Source organism: Lepus europaeus, chromosome 16 (genome assembly GCF_033115175.1).
Source record: "Lepus europaeus isolate LE1 chromosome 16, mLepTim1.pri, whole genome shotgun sequence".
NCBI classification, from domain to species: Eukaryota; Metazoa; Chordata; class Mammalia; order Lagomorpha; family Leporidae; genus Lepus; species Lepus europaeus.
The window spans coordinates 21,211,608-21,226,083 of record NC_084842.1 but is presented as its reverse complement, the minus strand read 5'-3'; the positions used below and the strand labels follow the sequence as shown (position 1 = coordinate 21,226,083).

Here is a 14,476-nt window from a genome sequence, read left to right as displayed (position 1 = left end):
CCGTTCTGAAGGCAAACAAACATGGGCCGGGGTCGGCCGTCACACCGCCCACCCGGCTCCAATACATCCACGCGAAAGCCGCGGCCAGGTCCGCTCGCCACGGCCCCGCCTCCCGCGCTCGCCCGCCCCCGCACGCACCAGGGGAAAGGTCCCGCGGCCACGCCCCCGGGGCGGGGCTCCGGCAGGGCCCAACCACTGCCCGCGGGGCGGCGAGGAAGGTGGGGGGAGCGCCGATCGACAACCGCTTCTTAACACGAGCCCCCGCTCGCATCCTGCGGGCCGGTGCTGCGGCTGGGAGGCTCCCTCTTCCCGCCGCCCCTTCCTCCACCCTGAAACGCGGAGTTCTTCCCGCGCTGTTTTCTCCGCTACCCCCCTCGCCTCCTGTGGTGTGGTCCCGGGGCCGTGGGTTACGCGGCCGCGGCGGCGAAGGCGCGGCCTGCTCCCCCCCGCCACCCCACCCGACCTCCCGCCCCGCCGCGGGTGGTACCTTTGGCGGCGTCTGCAGGCGTCCTTTGGAGCGGTGCCCGCGACCGGAATGATGCTGGGCCGGAGTCCCCTCACCTGTATGCTCCTGGTGGCGGCAGCCACCTGTGCCGTGGCGCAGCACGCGCCGCCGGTGAGTGGGCACGAGCAGGGGTGCGACCGGGGGCGCCCAGGTGCAGGCGGGGCGGGGCGGGGCGGCCCGGAGGTGCGGAGCGCCCGGGCCCGGGCCACATCCCTGCGAGAGTGCGTGATGTCGTGCGCGGGGCTCGGGTATGGGGGCGAGCCGGGCTGGTGAGCCCCATCCCCGGGGTGAAGCCGGAACACCTGTTAGGGAGACCGCACTCTGCAGAACGGCTGGGTGTGATTGGCACATCCTCCGAGTGGAGTGGTGATGCCGGGCTCTAGGCAGTCACGGCCGTTAACGCTCGCCTCCTGAATGTCCCTCCGGCGACACGCACCGTGATATGTGGCCACATATCTCTGACCAGGTGCTTTCTCCTGGAGAAGTGCCTTGCAGGACCATGCCCGCGCCGTGGCCCGGCCCTGAGGGCAGCGGCGGCAGCCGGGAGCGAGTCCTGGCGTGCCTGCTGTGGCCTTGATGCCAGTCACGGGAGCTGGCGCCTGTGCCGTGACTCTAGCCCGCAGGCAAGTCACAGGGCCAGGAACTTCGCAAGTCAGGGACCCGCGTGACTGTGCTCTGCACTAGAGGAAGTAGACCTAGAGCGAGAAAACCCTAGCCAGAGGTCACACTGGTGTATACACATGCATTCCTGAATCCAGCCTCTGGACGCCCGGTCTGGAGCTCTTTCATCATTCGGTTGGTTATAAAGCAATAGCACTACATGTTGCTTTGGCAACAGGGCAGGTAATTAGGAACCTGGCCGCACCTGACCTGAGGCTACTGGAGGTGCGCTTGACTCCTTAGGATGTTGGATGTTGTACATTCTCCTCCTTTATTCCTGTAAAGACAAATGCTGTAAGGATTAAAAAAGAAAAAAATTGGTGATATATTATACAGCCATTAAAACTGATACAGAACGTTGAGCAGACAAAAACAGAGTTGGAAATAGTATGTCTTTCAGTATTTCAGTAATACTCCTACGTGGTAAGTACATATGGGCATATTGAAAGGTTGTAAGTGTGGGTAAGAAATCGCTTGAGAGTGTGTTGGATTATGGGATTTTAAAAAATAATTTAATACCTGGTTACTGTGAAGTCCATATAGTATCAAGAACACACTAGTAATGGAACAAATTAGGTTTAGTGTTATTCTCTGAGGCAAGGGAGAATCCACACCAGGGGCACAAGTGGGTCACAAAAAATCTATTACAGAATTAAGACTTTGATTATGTGGTTTGGGGTTAAGTCTGAGAAATAGGATTTGCCTTTGGTTGAATGCTTGTGGAAAACGAGGCTGTTCTGTGATTGGATGAAGAAGTAATATTCATATGGCAAAAGAACAGAACATCTGGTATTTTGTGGGTTATACCAGCTCTTGTTTTTGCCTGTGCTTAGAGTCATGGAGTGGCCTTGCTTTGTCCAACTTTATCATATCTTAGTGTAACCTTCTCAGAGCTAAATATTTTAAGATCGCTTGTGTCCAAGAGGAGGAATAACTTGGCTGTGAGTGTCACACCAACTTGAAATAATATTGAGGTTTTGCTGTAAACTTGAGAAAGTTTCAGAGATAAGGCTGCTCTTTTCCCCTTTCTTTTAAGCAAACATTTTAAAAGCTGCTTTCAGAACAAGAAGAGTCAGCTGCCTGTCAGTGAGTTTAATACTAGCTCTTATCTGGAACAACAGTAATCAAAATCTAGTCCAGCCACTGGTGTGAATTTGAGAGGCTGTTTTTTCACAGATCTTCAATGAAAGTGAAAAATAAAACCAATAATTTATAATGTTAGACTTTATGGACATCCAACTGTTGTTAAAACATTCTTTTAAAAAATAAAATATGCAGGTAGATGTAGTACACATAGGATTTGCATTATTTTCCCTGAGTATCTGCTTAGCGGAGTGGAAAAGGGAACCCTTCTGTACCAGGTCCCTGTTCATTTTGCCAGAAACACCTTTGGAACCTCATAGAAATCAAGTGACTTCTGTCTCCCTTGGGAATAAGCATCATTTCAGTTTGCACCATTCTATGATAAACTGTAGTCCCGTGGTAACAGAAGATATTTCAAAACATCTTTTGATAAATATGAATAATGAGGACCAGCTTTAAATGACAAACAAGAGTCACTTGATCTGGAGCATATGTAGGAGTGCTTTTGTTTTTGAAGCTTTTCACAATATGTCTATTTTAAGGTCCTCCTGAGCTATTTTTCATTATTGAGTCTATTGAAGCCTACTGTGAGATGATTTTGGTAGACTCTTCACTCCTCAACAAGTTCAGCACACTCACTCTCTTTATGCTTGCTCTGTTCCAAATGCTGGTCCTGGGTCAGCCATGGAGGTAGACAGGCCCCTACCTTCCAGGAGGGTTTACTCACATTCCTTTTACTAAAATAACATCCATGATTTAATAGGTGTCATCAAAGCTCAGAAGGGAAAATATGTAAAGAGAGACCAGGACACCACCACCCAGGATTCTGGAGAATTATGACTTTATCCTAAAAATAATGGATTTTAACCAAGATAAACTTTTAATGACAAAATGAAAACTTCATCTGAAAAAGATCAGTTTGGATCAGAAAGAAGCAAGAATGAGTATGAGGAAACATCCAGAGGAACAAATAGAGGGCAGTAAAGGAAGGTGGTGCCAGGGGCAGGGGAGAGAAGTGGATGTTTCTAGAGAAAACCAGGAGGCAGAATGCACAGAAGGAAGGATTGGATGAGGAGGTGGAAGTGCAGTGTCAGCGTGACCAATGGCAAGGAACGCAGGGAGGGGAAAGTGTGGAGGCTAAAGAATGAGGGTCATTTTCATTCTGATTTGGGTTGAATTTCAAGTAGCAGAACTGAATTTCAGGTAGCAGTCCCCACAAATTGATGGGACTGGAGCTTAGGAGAGAGGGAGATGTTGGGAGTTGTAGGCGTAATATTATTGGAAGCCATTGGAGCAGAAGACCTCACCTAGGAAGAGAGAGAAAAGTAGGCAATGGGTAAGTGATTTGTAGTTATGTGTGCCAGGTGGAGAAGAAACTGGCAAAGTTAAAGCAGTGACCTAAACAGGAAAGTAAGCGTGACAGGATGGTCAGGGAAGAGACAGTCACCTTACACTGAATGTAAGGTGTCCTTTATGATTGGCAACTAGGGGTCATTGGCCATCTTGGCCAGAGCACAGTGCTAGGGACAAAAGTAGAGGTTGATGGGTGGAGGAGGAGTGATCAAGAAGGAAATGACTGGAGTGGGAGAGTTAATTAGTCTCAATAATAAAATTGTGCAGGTTCATAACATGGGTGAGAATGAAACAAAATTGCTCAGTAATTACTGAAGCAAACTTATTTTTTTTGCACCAGTTTCTCATGTGAGGAATGACACTATTGACATTAGCTGTTGAGTCAGCATTAGCAATGGTTCTCAGAAAATTTCCAGAAATCTCACAAAGCCCATCTGTCTTCTGAGTGTTACTGCATTGCATCCACATTCCCCTTGAACTCCAGAGGAAGTGGCACACAGGTTAATCTGTTCACTATTCGACAAATACTGCACACCCACTGTGCACCTGCTCTGGCCCTGGGTCAGTCATCAAGATGGACAGGCCCCTCCCTCCAAGGAGGGTGCATTCACATTCCTCTTACCCGTGAATAGTTGAATAGGATGCTATCTATCAAGGCCCAGAAGACATGAAAACATTCAGAGGTTCATGCGAAGTATATTCACAAGAAATGTGCCCTTTCATAGTAAGTTTGTCTGCTAAATTGTACATAGAGAACATTTTAGAAAACAGAGATCTAGAAAATAAAGAATTAAGCTCAAAATTGCCTTGCTGGAGTTTGCTTTCTTTTCTGATGACTTTGAAAACTGGCATGAGCTGTATGATTTGTTTAAACTATCTTATTTTCTGGGTATATGAATAAGACACGCACACATATCTCTCTGAACCTCATTGTATATTATTAGAAGCATACATTTCATTGATTTCTCACTAATTGTGCAGGACTCATTTTAAGGAGCTAGACAAGGATGTCATTTCTTTTAGGAGTGAAGCATAAAGTCCTTAATGAAGTAATTTGAACTTCATGTGTTGTCTTCCTAAGTATGTTATGTTCAGTAGATCTGTAATTAGTTTTTCCTAATGAGTTAAGAGGACATAAAGTCTCCTTAATTTGAAAGAGGTTTAATTTCCAACCAAATAATCAGAATACTTAGAGATTTTGCTGTCACAGATGTCTTGTAAAGACATTTTACAGAGAGTTTATAAACAGATTGGAGGATCAGATTTTCACTGTCTTTCTCAGCCCTTGAGAAGCTCTGGGGGTTGGGGGGGGAAGGGAGGGCGAAGTCAGAAACAGAAATTGATTCTGAATTTGTTTCTCCTATTATAGAGGAGCATAGTATATCAAGGAGACTGTGTACTCTGTTTGCCTATCATCTGATTAAATTCTTACCTATCTTGAAGGGATGTTCAGTGTTAACTACTGTGCAGTTAAATTTGGAAATAGTAAGAAACTTCAATAACCAACAAACTCATTATGACTGTCTCAGGGCTGTACATCCATTTTAAAGTTGTGTCTCCCATCCCCCCAAAAAAGAAAAAATAATAAAGCTGTGTTTCCTTTGTGGAATTCTCCCCTGAGGGTGAGGATACAGCTCTCTTTCTGCCCTATCTTGAGAAGGAACCTTCTTTGTTTAAATGACCTCTGTGTTAATGCCTTCTGCACACCTGAAACAACGTGGTCTTCTGTGGCTGCCTTTCTTGTTTTCATTCAGATTAACCCTTTATGCTTGCAGCTGGTTTCTACACAGATTCCATGTCTGCTTATTGGTGCAAGAAGTATCATAGTTTCAACCTCAGAATCCCATATGTACTGTTGCAAAATTGATCTTTAGCTGTTACCCATGGGGAAGATCAGATTCTCCTAATCCTTGACAGGGCTTGCAACTCCTTCACATCTGTCTAGTAGGAACTGTGCGTGTAGTTGGTTTTTACGTCAGCTGTGCAGGCCAGGGGGATGCGGTTGTTAGGGAGGTGTAGGAGTCACTATGTTTCACTCATTTGCTGCGTTGATTCTAGTGATCATCAAAAGCCCTGCACTAAGTGCAGATTATTCTTGATGTGCAGTTGAATTGAGGCATTGATTGTTCGGGATCACAATGGGAAGTGGCCTGATAAAACCGCAGAAACCCTGGGCTCTGATCCTGTCACCAGCTGTGTAATCTACAACTCACTTTCACATTCAGACCCTGGCCATAAAATCCCCATTAGCCTGAGACTCAGTAAAAGGACAAAGGTTGGATTTTTTGTGACTCAAATCATATTTTAAACTAACAGAAAAGTCTGATATTTAGAACACTCTTACACTGAAATAAATTTGTATAGAGTAAAGATTGCAATTATGAGGTTAATAATTGGCTGTGTTACTAAATGATGTATTTGGAAAGTTCATATTAGTAAATTGAAAGTTTCTTAAGCATTGTGCTACTTTTTATATCTGTTTCCAAATTTGCTAACAAGGACTAATGAGTTCAGAGTACCATACCCTCTATTGCAGTAGCTGTTGTTGTTTTACATCACTTTCAGAAATTTACCATTTAAGACATTTAAAATTAATAACAAAGAATCATTCTCTGAAATTTTTTATGTAAGATAAATAATATCATGCCATTTTAAAGTTTAATGTTTGAGAGTTTGTATCAAACTGTGCATGGCCAAAGGAAATGAAACAATCTGTACAAGCTTATTCATTCTATACTAGCACCCATTCCTAGGAGCAGCCACTTCCAACTGTTCCTGCCCCTGGTTAACCAGGTAGTCATTTCACCCAAGGGTGAAATCCAGCCAGAACCCACATCTATTGCCATCTAGTTGTTTGCAGCGTAGTGTCTCTGGTTTGATTGGTGTTCTGCCCATTATGGGTGCTAAAACTTAATTTCATCCCTAGTTATCTTTATGAATATTCACAATAAGTTTGTCCTGTATTTGTCTGGATTAACTGACTTTAGCCATTGCCTATCTTATACTCTTTCCACATTCCTCCCTCTTCTTTTTAAAAATAATGTTATTGAAAATAGCCATATGTCATACAAATCACCCATTAAAAATGTAGAATTCAGTGGCTTCAGTATATTTCCAGGGTTGCGAACCCAACTTTAGAATATTTTCATCAGCTCCAAAAGAAACTCCTCACCACTCAAATCTCACACTTCTCCGAATACACCCCTCTCCTGTAATCTATTTTTATCTCTGCAGCTTTGCCTGTTCTGCCCATTTCATATAAAGGGGGCCATAAAATGGGTGTTCTTTTTGAATGGCATTTTTAAAGTACACATATTAGTATTCACAGTTCATCCTTCTTGTAGCATGTAGCAGTATTACATTTCTTCTTTTTTAAAAAAGATTTATTTATTTAATTTGAAGTCAGAGAGACAAAAGGAAAGAGAGATCTCCCATCTGCTGGTTCACTCACCAGATGGCCACAATGGCCAGCAGTGCGCCAGGCTGGAGCCAGGAGCTTCTTCCAGGTATCCCATGTGTGTGGCAGAGGCCAGAGCAGTTGGGCCATCTTCTGCTGCTTTCCCAGGCCATTAACAGGGAGCTGGATCAGAAGCAGAGCAGCCAGAACACAAAGTGGCACCCATATGGGATGCCAGCACTTTAGGTGGTGCCTTTACCTGCTACACCACAACTCCAGCCCCTCCCTTTCTTCTCATTGCTAAATAATATTCCATAATAGAGGTATACCACATTTTGTTTACCCATTCATTTATCAGTTAATAGGTATTTGGCCATTTCCAACTTTTGGGCAAGATGAATAATGCTGCTATGTATATACATATATTTGTGATTGGTATACAAATATTTGTGTGTGTGTTCTATAGTTTTTTTTTTTTAAGATTTATTTATTTACTTGAAAGAGTTACAGAGAGAGAGAAGGAGAGGCAGAGAGAGAGAGAGTGAGAGAGCTCTTCCATCTGCTAGTTCACTCCCCAGTAAGCCTCAATGGCTGGAGCTATGCCAATCTGAAGCCAAGAGCCAGTAGCTTCTTCTGGGTCTTTCACGCAGGTGCAGGGGCCCAAGGACTTGGGCCATCTTTTGCTGCTTTCCCAGGCCATAGCAGAGAGCTGAATCGGAAGTGTAGCAGCCGAGACTCGAACTGGCGCCCACGTGGGATGCTGGGTGCCACAGGTGGAGGATTAACCTACCGTGCCACGGTGCCATCCCCCAGTTATCTTCTTCATCATGCTGGCATTGCAGGCAGCAGCTTTACCCACTATGCCACAGCACCGGTCCCTGCTGTATTCTACAGTAACTCTATTTTAACTGTTTATGGAACTGGCAGGTTGTTTTCCAAAGCAGCCACACTGTTTTACATTCCAGCAGCATGTATGAGTGGTGGTTTCTTCACATTCTCACCAACACTTATTGTTACAATATTAGAGGCATCAGGGTGTGTGTGACAAGGTGTCTCCTTGTGGCTTTCATAGTTATTTTCCTGATGACCAATGATATTGAGCATCTTTTAGTGTGCTTATTGGCCATTCATATATCATCTTGGAAGAAATGCCTGTTCAAATCCTTTACCCATTTTTAAATTGGGTTGTCTTTTTATTATTGAATATAAGATTTTTATGTCTTTTAGATGTAAGTCTCATCAGTTTTATGCAATGGCTGAATGTGGTTTATTTCTATACTTTTAATTCTGTTCTTTTGCTTTGTATGTCTACATTTATGCTGGTGCCACACTGTCTTGACTACTATAGTCAATACATTTTGTTGGACTTATTTATGTAAAAACATATCTTATTACAGTAACTTAGTGTAACACAGGCTTACTCTACTTACTATTGCGGTAAGTTTTTAAATTGTGAAGTATGGTCTTCCAACTGTATTCTTTTTGAAGGTTGTTTTGGCTCTTCTGGATCCATTGACTTTCCATATGAATTTTAGGATAAGTTTGATTATTTCTGCAAAGAAACCAGCTGGGATTTTGATGGTTAGTATGATGAATGGGGGAAAGTTATAAAAGGGCCTGTTACTGAACACATGGCTCTCTTGGCTCCTCTCGTCTGTTCTCCTCTCCTCCTCCTGTCTCTCTTCTCTCCTGGCTAGTTCCTCTCCTCGCTGTCTCTCTCTCTTATACTCGCCTTCTCTGCCTTTTTCCCTCTTTGCCTGTTCCCTCCAGCCTGCTGGTTTTCCCCAGTAAACCCTTTCCCTTAAAAAAAAAAAAGTATGATGAATGGGGAATATTTCCTTGTTAACAATATTAAATCTTCCAGTCCATGAATATGGATTTAATTCCATTTATTTGAATTTATTTTCTTTGTTCTGCAGTTTTTTTTTTTTAAAGATTTATTTATTTGGAAGTCAGAGTTACAGAGAGAAGGGGAAGAGACAGAGACAGAAAAATCTTCCATCTGCTGGTTCACTCCCCATATGACCACAGTGGCTGAGGCTGGGCCTAGGCCAGACCAAAACCAGGAGCCAAAAGCTTCTTCTGGGTCTCCTTTGTGGGTAGCAGGGGCCAGAGCCCAAAAGGGATGCTAACATTTGTAGGAGGAAGCTTTACCTGTTGTGCCACAATGCCAGCCCCTGTTCTGTCGTTCTAAATGTACAAGTCTTGCCCTTGGTTAAATTTATTCCTAAGTATTTTTTTCTTTTCGATATTTATTGTAAATGGAATTGTTTTCTTAATTTTATTTTTAGTTTGCTCATTGCTACTTTATAGATGCACAATTGAGTTTTGTACATTGGTGTGGTGTCCTGAAATGTTGATGAATGCATTTATTTTCATAAGTTTTTAATGGATTCTTTAGAATTTCCTATATACAACTTTATATAAATAGAAGTAGTTTTATTTCTTTTCCACTTTGAATGTTTTTAATATCATCATCTTTGGAAGTTGTCCTGGCTAGAACCTCCTACAAAGTTGAAATAAAGCAAGTTGTAATCATGTCCCCTTTGCTTTTTTAAAAATATTTATTTATTTATTTGAAAGGCAGAGCAAGAGAGAGAGAGAGAGAGGGAGAAACACAGAGAGAGAGATCTCCTATCCACTGGTTCACTCTCCAGGTGACTACAACAGCAAGGTCTGGACCAGGCCAGTGCTGGGAGCCAAAACTCCATCCTGGTCTCTCACGAGTGGCAGAAGCCCAAGTATTTGGGCCATCTTCCCCTGCCTTCTCAGGCTCATTGGCAGGAAGCTGAATCAGATGTGGAGTAGCTGACATGCTGGCATAGCTAGCAGCAGCCTAACACACTGAGCCACAACTCTGGCCCCTGCCTTTTATTTCGCACTTTACTTCTTTAGTTCTTGATAACATAATTGTAACTATAATTGAGTATTCCATGCTTTGTCTATATGCCTCCTTAAAAAATTGAAAACAATATTTAAAGAATTATGACTTGTAAATATCTGTAATTATTCAATGTGCTTGATTATGTTTATTTTCTATAATTCTTTTTTTTTTTTTTTTTTTGACAGGCAGAGTGGATAGTGAGAGAGAGAGACAGAGAGAAAGGTCTTCCTTTTTTGCCGTTGGTTCACCCTCCAATGGCCGCTGCGGCCGGCGCATCTTGCTGATCCGAAGCCAGGAGCCAGGTGCTTCTCCTGGTCTCCCATGTGGGTGCAGGGCCCAAGCACTTGGGCCATCCTCCACTGCCTTCCCGGGCCATAGCAGAGAGCTGGACTGGAAGAGGGGCAACCGGGATAGAATCTGGCGCCCCACCGGGACTAGAACCCAGTGTGCCAGCACCACAAGGCGGAGGATTAGCCTGTTAAGCCACGGCGCCGGCCTTATTTTCTATAATTCTAACACTGAAACTCTTAGAGCTCTTAAAGAATATTCAAATATGTCCTCTACCAGTACTCAAAATCATGCAGCATTTTAGTATGCTTCATATTTTTAGCATGCCCTAATTGTACAAACTTCCCCACAGCGTTGTTCATTGTTTTTTTCTTTTTTTGTTATTGGAGGAAGAAATCAAACCTATGTCATCATCATTATATCCTGTATATTTTCCAACTTCTGACTTATTTTCTTAACATTTACTTTATCTACTCTTCTTGATTTCATGGGAATACACTGATATTTTTTTTTTTAAAGATAAGATATCATGGTCTGTTGATACACATGGCACTCAAAATGCTTTTGGAAAATTCACGACACAAAAAAGAATTAAGACTGTGCCAGCTATAATAGAAATTTCATAGGTTGCAAGAAGAGTAGGTATGAAAGCTATGAAATTTCTATTATAGTTGGCACAGTCTTTATTCTTTTTTGTGTCGTGAATTTCCCAATAGCATTTTAAGTGCCATGTGTATCAATAGACCATGACATCTTATCTTTTAAAAAAAAATTATCAGTGCATTCCCATGAAGTCAAAACATAAAAAGAAGGGTATTGTGGATCATGAATTATATTGTAACATTGCATGGATTGGCAAAACATTGTTTATTACGCATTGTCTCTGTAATTGCATAAAAAGAATACATACTGAAGGAGCTGGTATTTAGCTTAGCCTGCATCCCCTATCAGAGTGCCTGAGTTCAAGTTCTGGATCTGCCTGCAGACTTCAGCTTCCTGCTAATACAGACCCTGGAAGGAAGTTGTAGAAGTGGCGATGGCTCAAGTAATTGCATTCCTACTGCCCGTGTAGGAGATCTCAGCTTCAGTTTCTGCCTGGCCAACCCAACCCCAGCTGTTGTGGGCTTTTGGGTAGTGAACTGCCAGTGGATAGAAATGTGCATTTGTGGCCTGAGCCTTGGCTTAACAGGCTAATCCTCCGCCTTGCGGTGCCGGCACACCGGGTTCTAGTCCCGGTTGGGGCGTCGGATTCTATCCCAGTTGCCCCTCTTCCAGTCCAGCTCTCTGCTATGGCCTGGGAAGGCAGTGGAGGATGGCCCAAGTGCTTGGGCCCTGCACCCGCATGGGAGACCAGGAGAAGCTCCTGTCTCCTGGCTTCGGATCAGCACGATGCACCAGCCGCGGCGGCCATTGGAGAGTGAACCAACAGCAAAAAGGAAGACCTTTCTCTCTGTCTCTTTCTCTCACTATCCACTCTGCCTGTCTAAAAAAAAAAGAAATGTGCATTTGTGTGTGATCTCTCCTCTCCCTCCCTCTCTCTCTCTCTCAAATAATTTTTTTTTTTTAAGAAAAAGAATACATGTTGACATTACCAGATTAAGGACTGGTTACAATATTTGAAACTCCTAGGAAAGTAATGGTTTGAACAACAAAAAACATTAAAGCACACCGTCTATCGCAGCAGAATATATTTACAAATGTCAAAACATAAAATGAGGCTGCAACCAGAAGTCTCCAAGTAGTATGTTTGTTAGGAAAGCAGGTAAAGCTGTTTACTGATAGAGAATTAATTTGCATTTGATTATAGCAGAAAAAGAAAGGAAATGAAAATGAAATTGTTTCACATTGCTTTAAGTGAGAAGAACAAGGCAAAGGATTTTGAGTGGGTTCCTTGGCTCTTGAAATTAAAGATACTGATCACTTGTTGATATTTATTAGAAGATTGATGTAATAGAAAATATTTATATATTAGAAGATCTTTTATTTATTAGAAATTGATTAGTCATTAAATGCAATGACTGAAGAACAGCCTCTGTGAATAGTCTATGTGAAATAGCTACAGGCAAGGAAGTTTTCAAAGATGTTGAGAAAATAGCAATTCAATATAAAAGAGAAAATCTGCCAAGATATGGAAGCTTGATGGGTAAAAATACCTGTGATCCAAAAAAGGCTAACTTGAGCAAATTTATAAAGCTTGTATATTTTGTGGAAAATATTTGAATCTAACATGTTGCTGAACCAGCGGTGTAAACCATGAGCTTCATTTGCACTTGCGTATATAACCGACATCATCTACTTTTGTCAGAAACAGAAGCTGAACAGCCCAACTTCCCCCATGACGGGGCAGTGAGGCAGCTTGCTGTAGCAGCAGAGTTTTACACAAATTTAGAGTTTAGAGCTCAGGCCATTCTGAACAAGAAGATCTCTTTCAACCACTATTATTGAACATGAATGACTTTGGAAATTACCTTTTGCAACACAGTTGATATTGTTTCTTGATGAATGTAACTCGGAACTGCAGGGCAAAGTTGCATTTATATTAAAAAAAACAGAACTATACATACTATATACTATATAAATATATTAAAAAAACAGAACTATACTATATACTATATAAATATATATTCCCTGTGCTTCAGAAATTAAAATGTGAAATCTCCACCCCTAAAGAAATGTACCAGATCTGTAGCAGATATATTTTCTGAGCTCAAACTACAGTTCTAGTACTGTCCTTCTGTCATCTTAAGGATTTATACTTCTTTAAAACAATTTACAATTGATTTACAATTGATTTTACAATATTGGGTCTCCAGTGAAAAGGAGATAAACATAATTGCCATGTTGAACTTGTAATAAAAGAGTCATAAATCTGGGTTTGTTTGGGTTTTTTTTTTTTTTTTGATAGCTTTATGTTAGCTGAAAATTCTATTTTGCTACTAAGCTCAAAACAGACTCACCATTAATATGATCGATTGTTTGGATTTTTGCAGAAATTTTCCATATGAATTGCTTGAGGGGAATCCAGGCATATGTGATTTTTCTCTGGTTAGGTTGTTTTTCATAATTAAATTTGACACTTTGTTCATAAAACCAAAAAAAGAAAAAGAGAAAACTGAGATTCATTGTCTCAAGCAGTGGCCGCAATGTTGAGGGCTCCCCTCACCTCAAGAAACTGGAGTCTAGTAAAGAAAGGTACAGACAGTTATAATGAGAGTCATGTGGTAATGGAGAAGTGTTCCCGTGCTGGGAAATGCAGAAAGGGATGACTCTTTTCATATAGGAGGTGGATGGGAAAAAAGTGTTTGAATTGGATCTTAGAAGCGGAAGTTCACTGGGCAAGGACTGGCTGTGCAAGGCAAGAAGGAGCAGCACGTGCCGGGCGTGGAAGGGTGAGAGGTCAGAGAAGTGTTTGTGTAAGGCTGTAACTATTAAGAGTGTAAGGAGTTGCGTCTGGGATGGTAAAGTATGGCCAGATTATGGAAAGGCCCCGTGCAGTGTGCCCTGACAATCTGGTTTGGGATGCAGATCTCAGGACAGGTTGCAGTAGACTTGACTCATCATGAGGGTACCATCACAGCTTTCCAAGCCAGTTACTTCTGGTGATAAGCCAGCCTAGCTGACATGAAATTTTCTGTCTGCTTTCTGATATCTCCCCTTTGCTCAGTGCACTTGCAATAGAAGACCCCATTTATAAAACCTGGCCCTTGCGCACATTGAATTGAGACTGAATTGAATTGAAAATGCACTTACTGGTTTGGGATTTTAGAAGTCTTAAGAGGCAAAGACTTTTAGGTATTAAAATGATCTGAAAGGGTAAAATCACATTTGATTTTGTACTCAGCAGCTGTCAGTGAGCATTTATGATTCTCAGAAACTTTTAAAATTCTGTTTTTCAGTGGACAGAAGACTGCAGAAAATCAACTTACCCTCCTTCTGGACCAACGTGAGTAAACCTCACCTGATCAAAACTCACTTTGACCTTTATGGAGGTTTTTCTTTATGTAATCTCAAATAAAAATAAAACCAGTAATGAATAAAAAGCAGATCTTTCCTTTATCCCGAGACAAAAGTCTCTATACTGTGTATTTGGCTAAGAACCTGGACAAATATTAAAATACTCAATGATTAAAATGCCCATTTCTTGTCTATGAAAGTCATAGGAAATACAAGTGTGTCAATTCTCCATTAAATTCCTCTGTCTACTACTAAGCATTTTTCTCATCTTTGACAGATGCAAGCCAAGGCCTGTATTCGGACTGACTTGGAATTCTCTTTTGTCCCTGGAAATAAATCACCAAATTATATT

General features: G+C 42.1%; 1 protein-coding gene across 2 annotated transcripts in view; it reads left to right on the top strand.

Annotated features, from left to right (window-relative positions):
- The first annotated feature begins 436 nt into the window (after positions 1-436).
- ASAH1 (N-acylsphingosine amidohydrolase 1) overlaps positions 437-14,476 on the top strand; it is a 34,514-nt gene continuing 20,474 nt past the window's right edge. Inside the window, exons 1-2 of one of the 2 annotated variants that reach the window (XM_062213369.1) lie at positions 437-616; positions 14,067-14,113. In XM_062213369.1, the coding sequence (XP_062069353.1) occupies positions 536-616; positions 14,067-14,113 (128 nt within the window). In that variant the 5' untranslated portion in view covers positions 437-535. The remainder of the gene's footprint in view (positions 617-14,066; positions 14,114-14,476) is intronic. The other variant, XM_062213368.1, reaches the window with a different exon arrangement.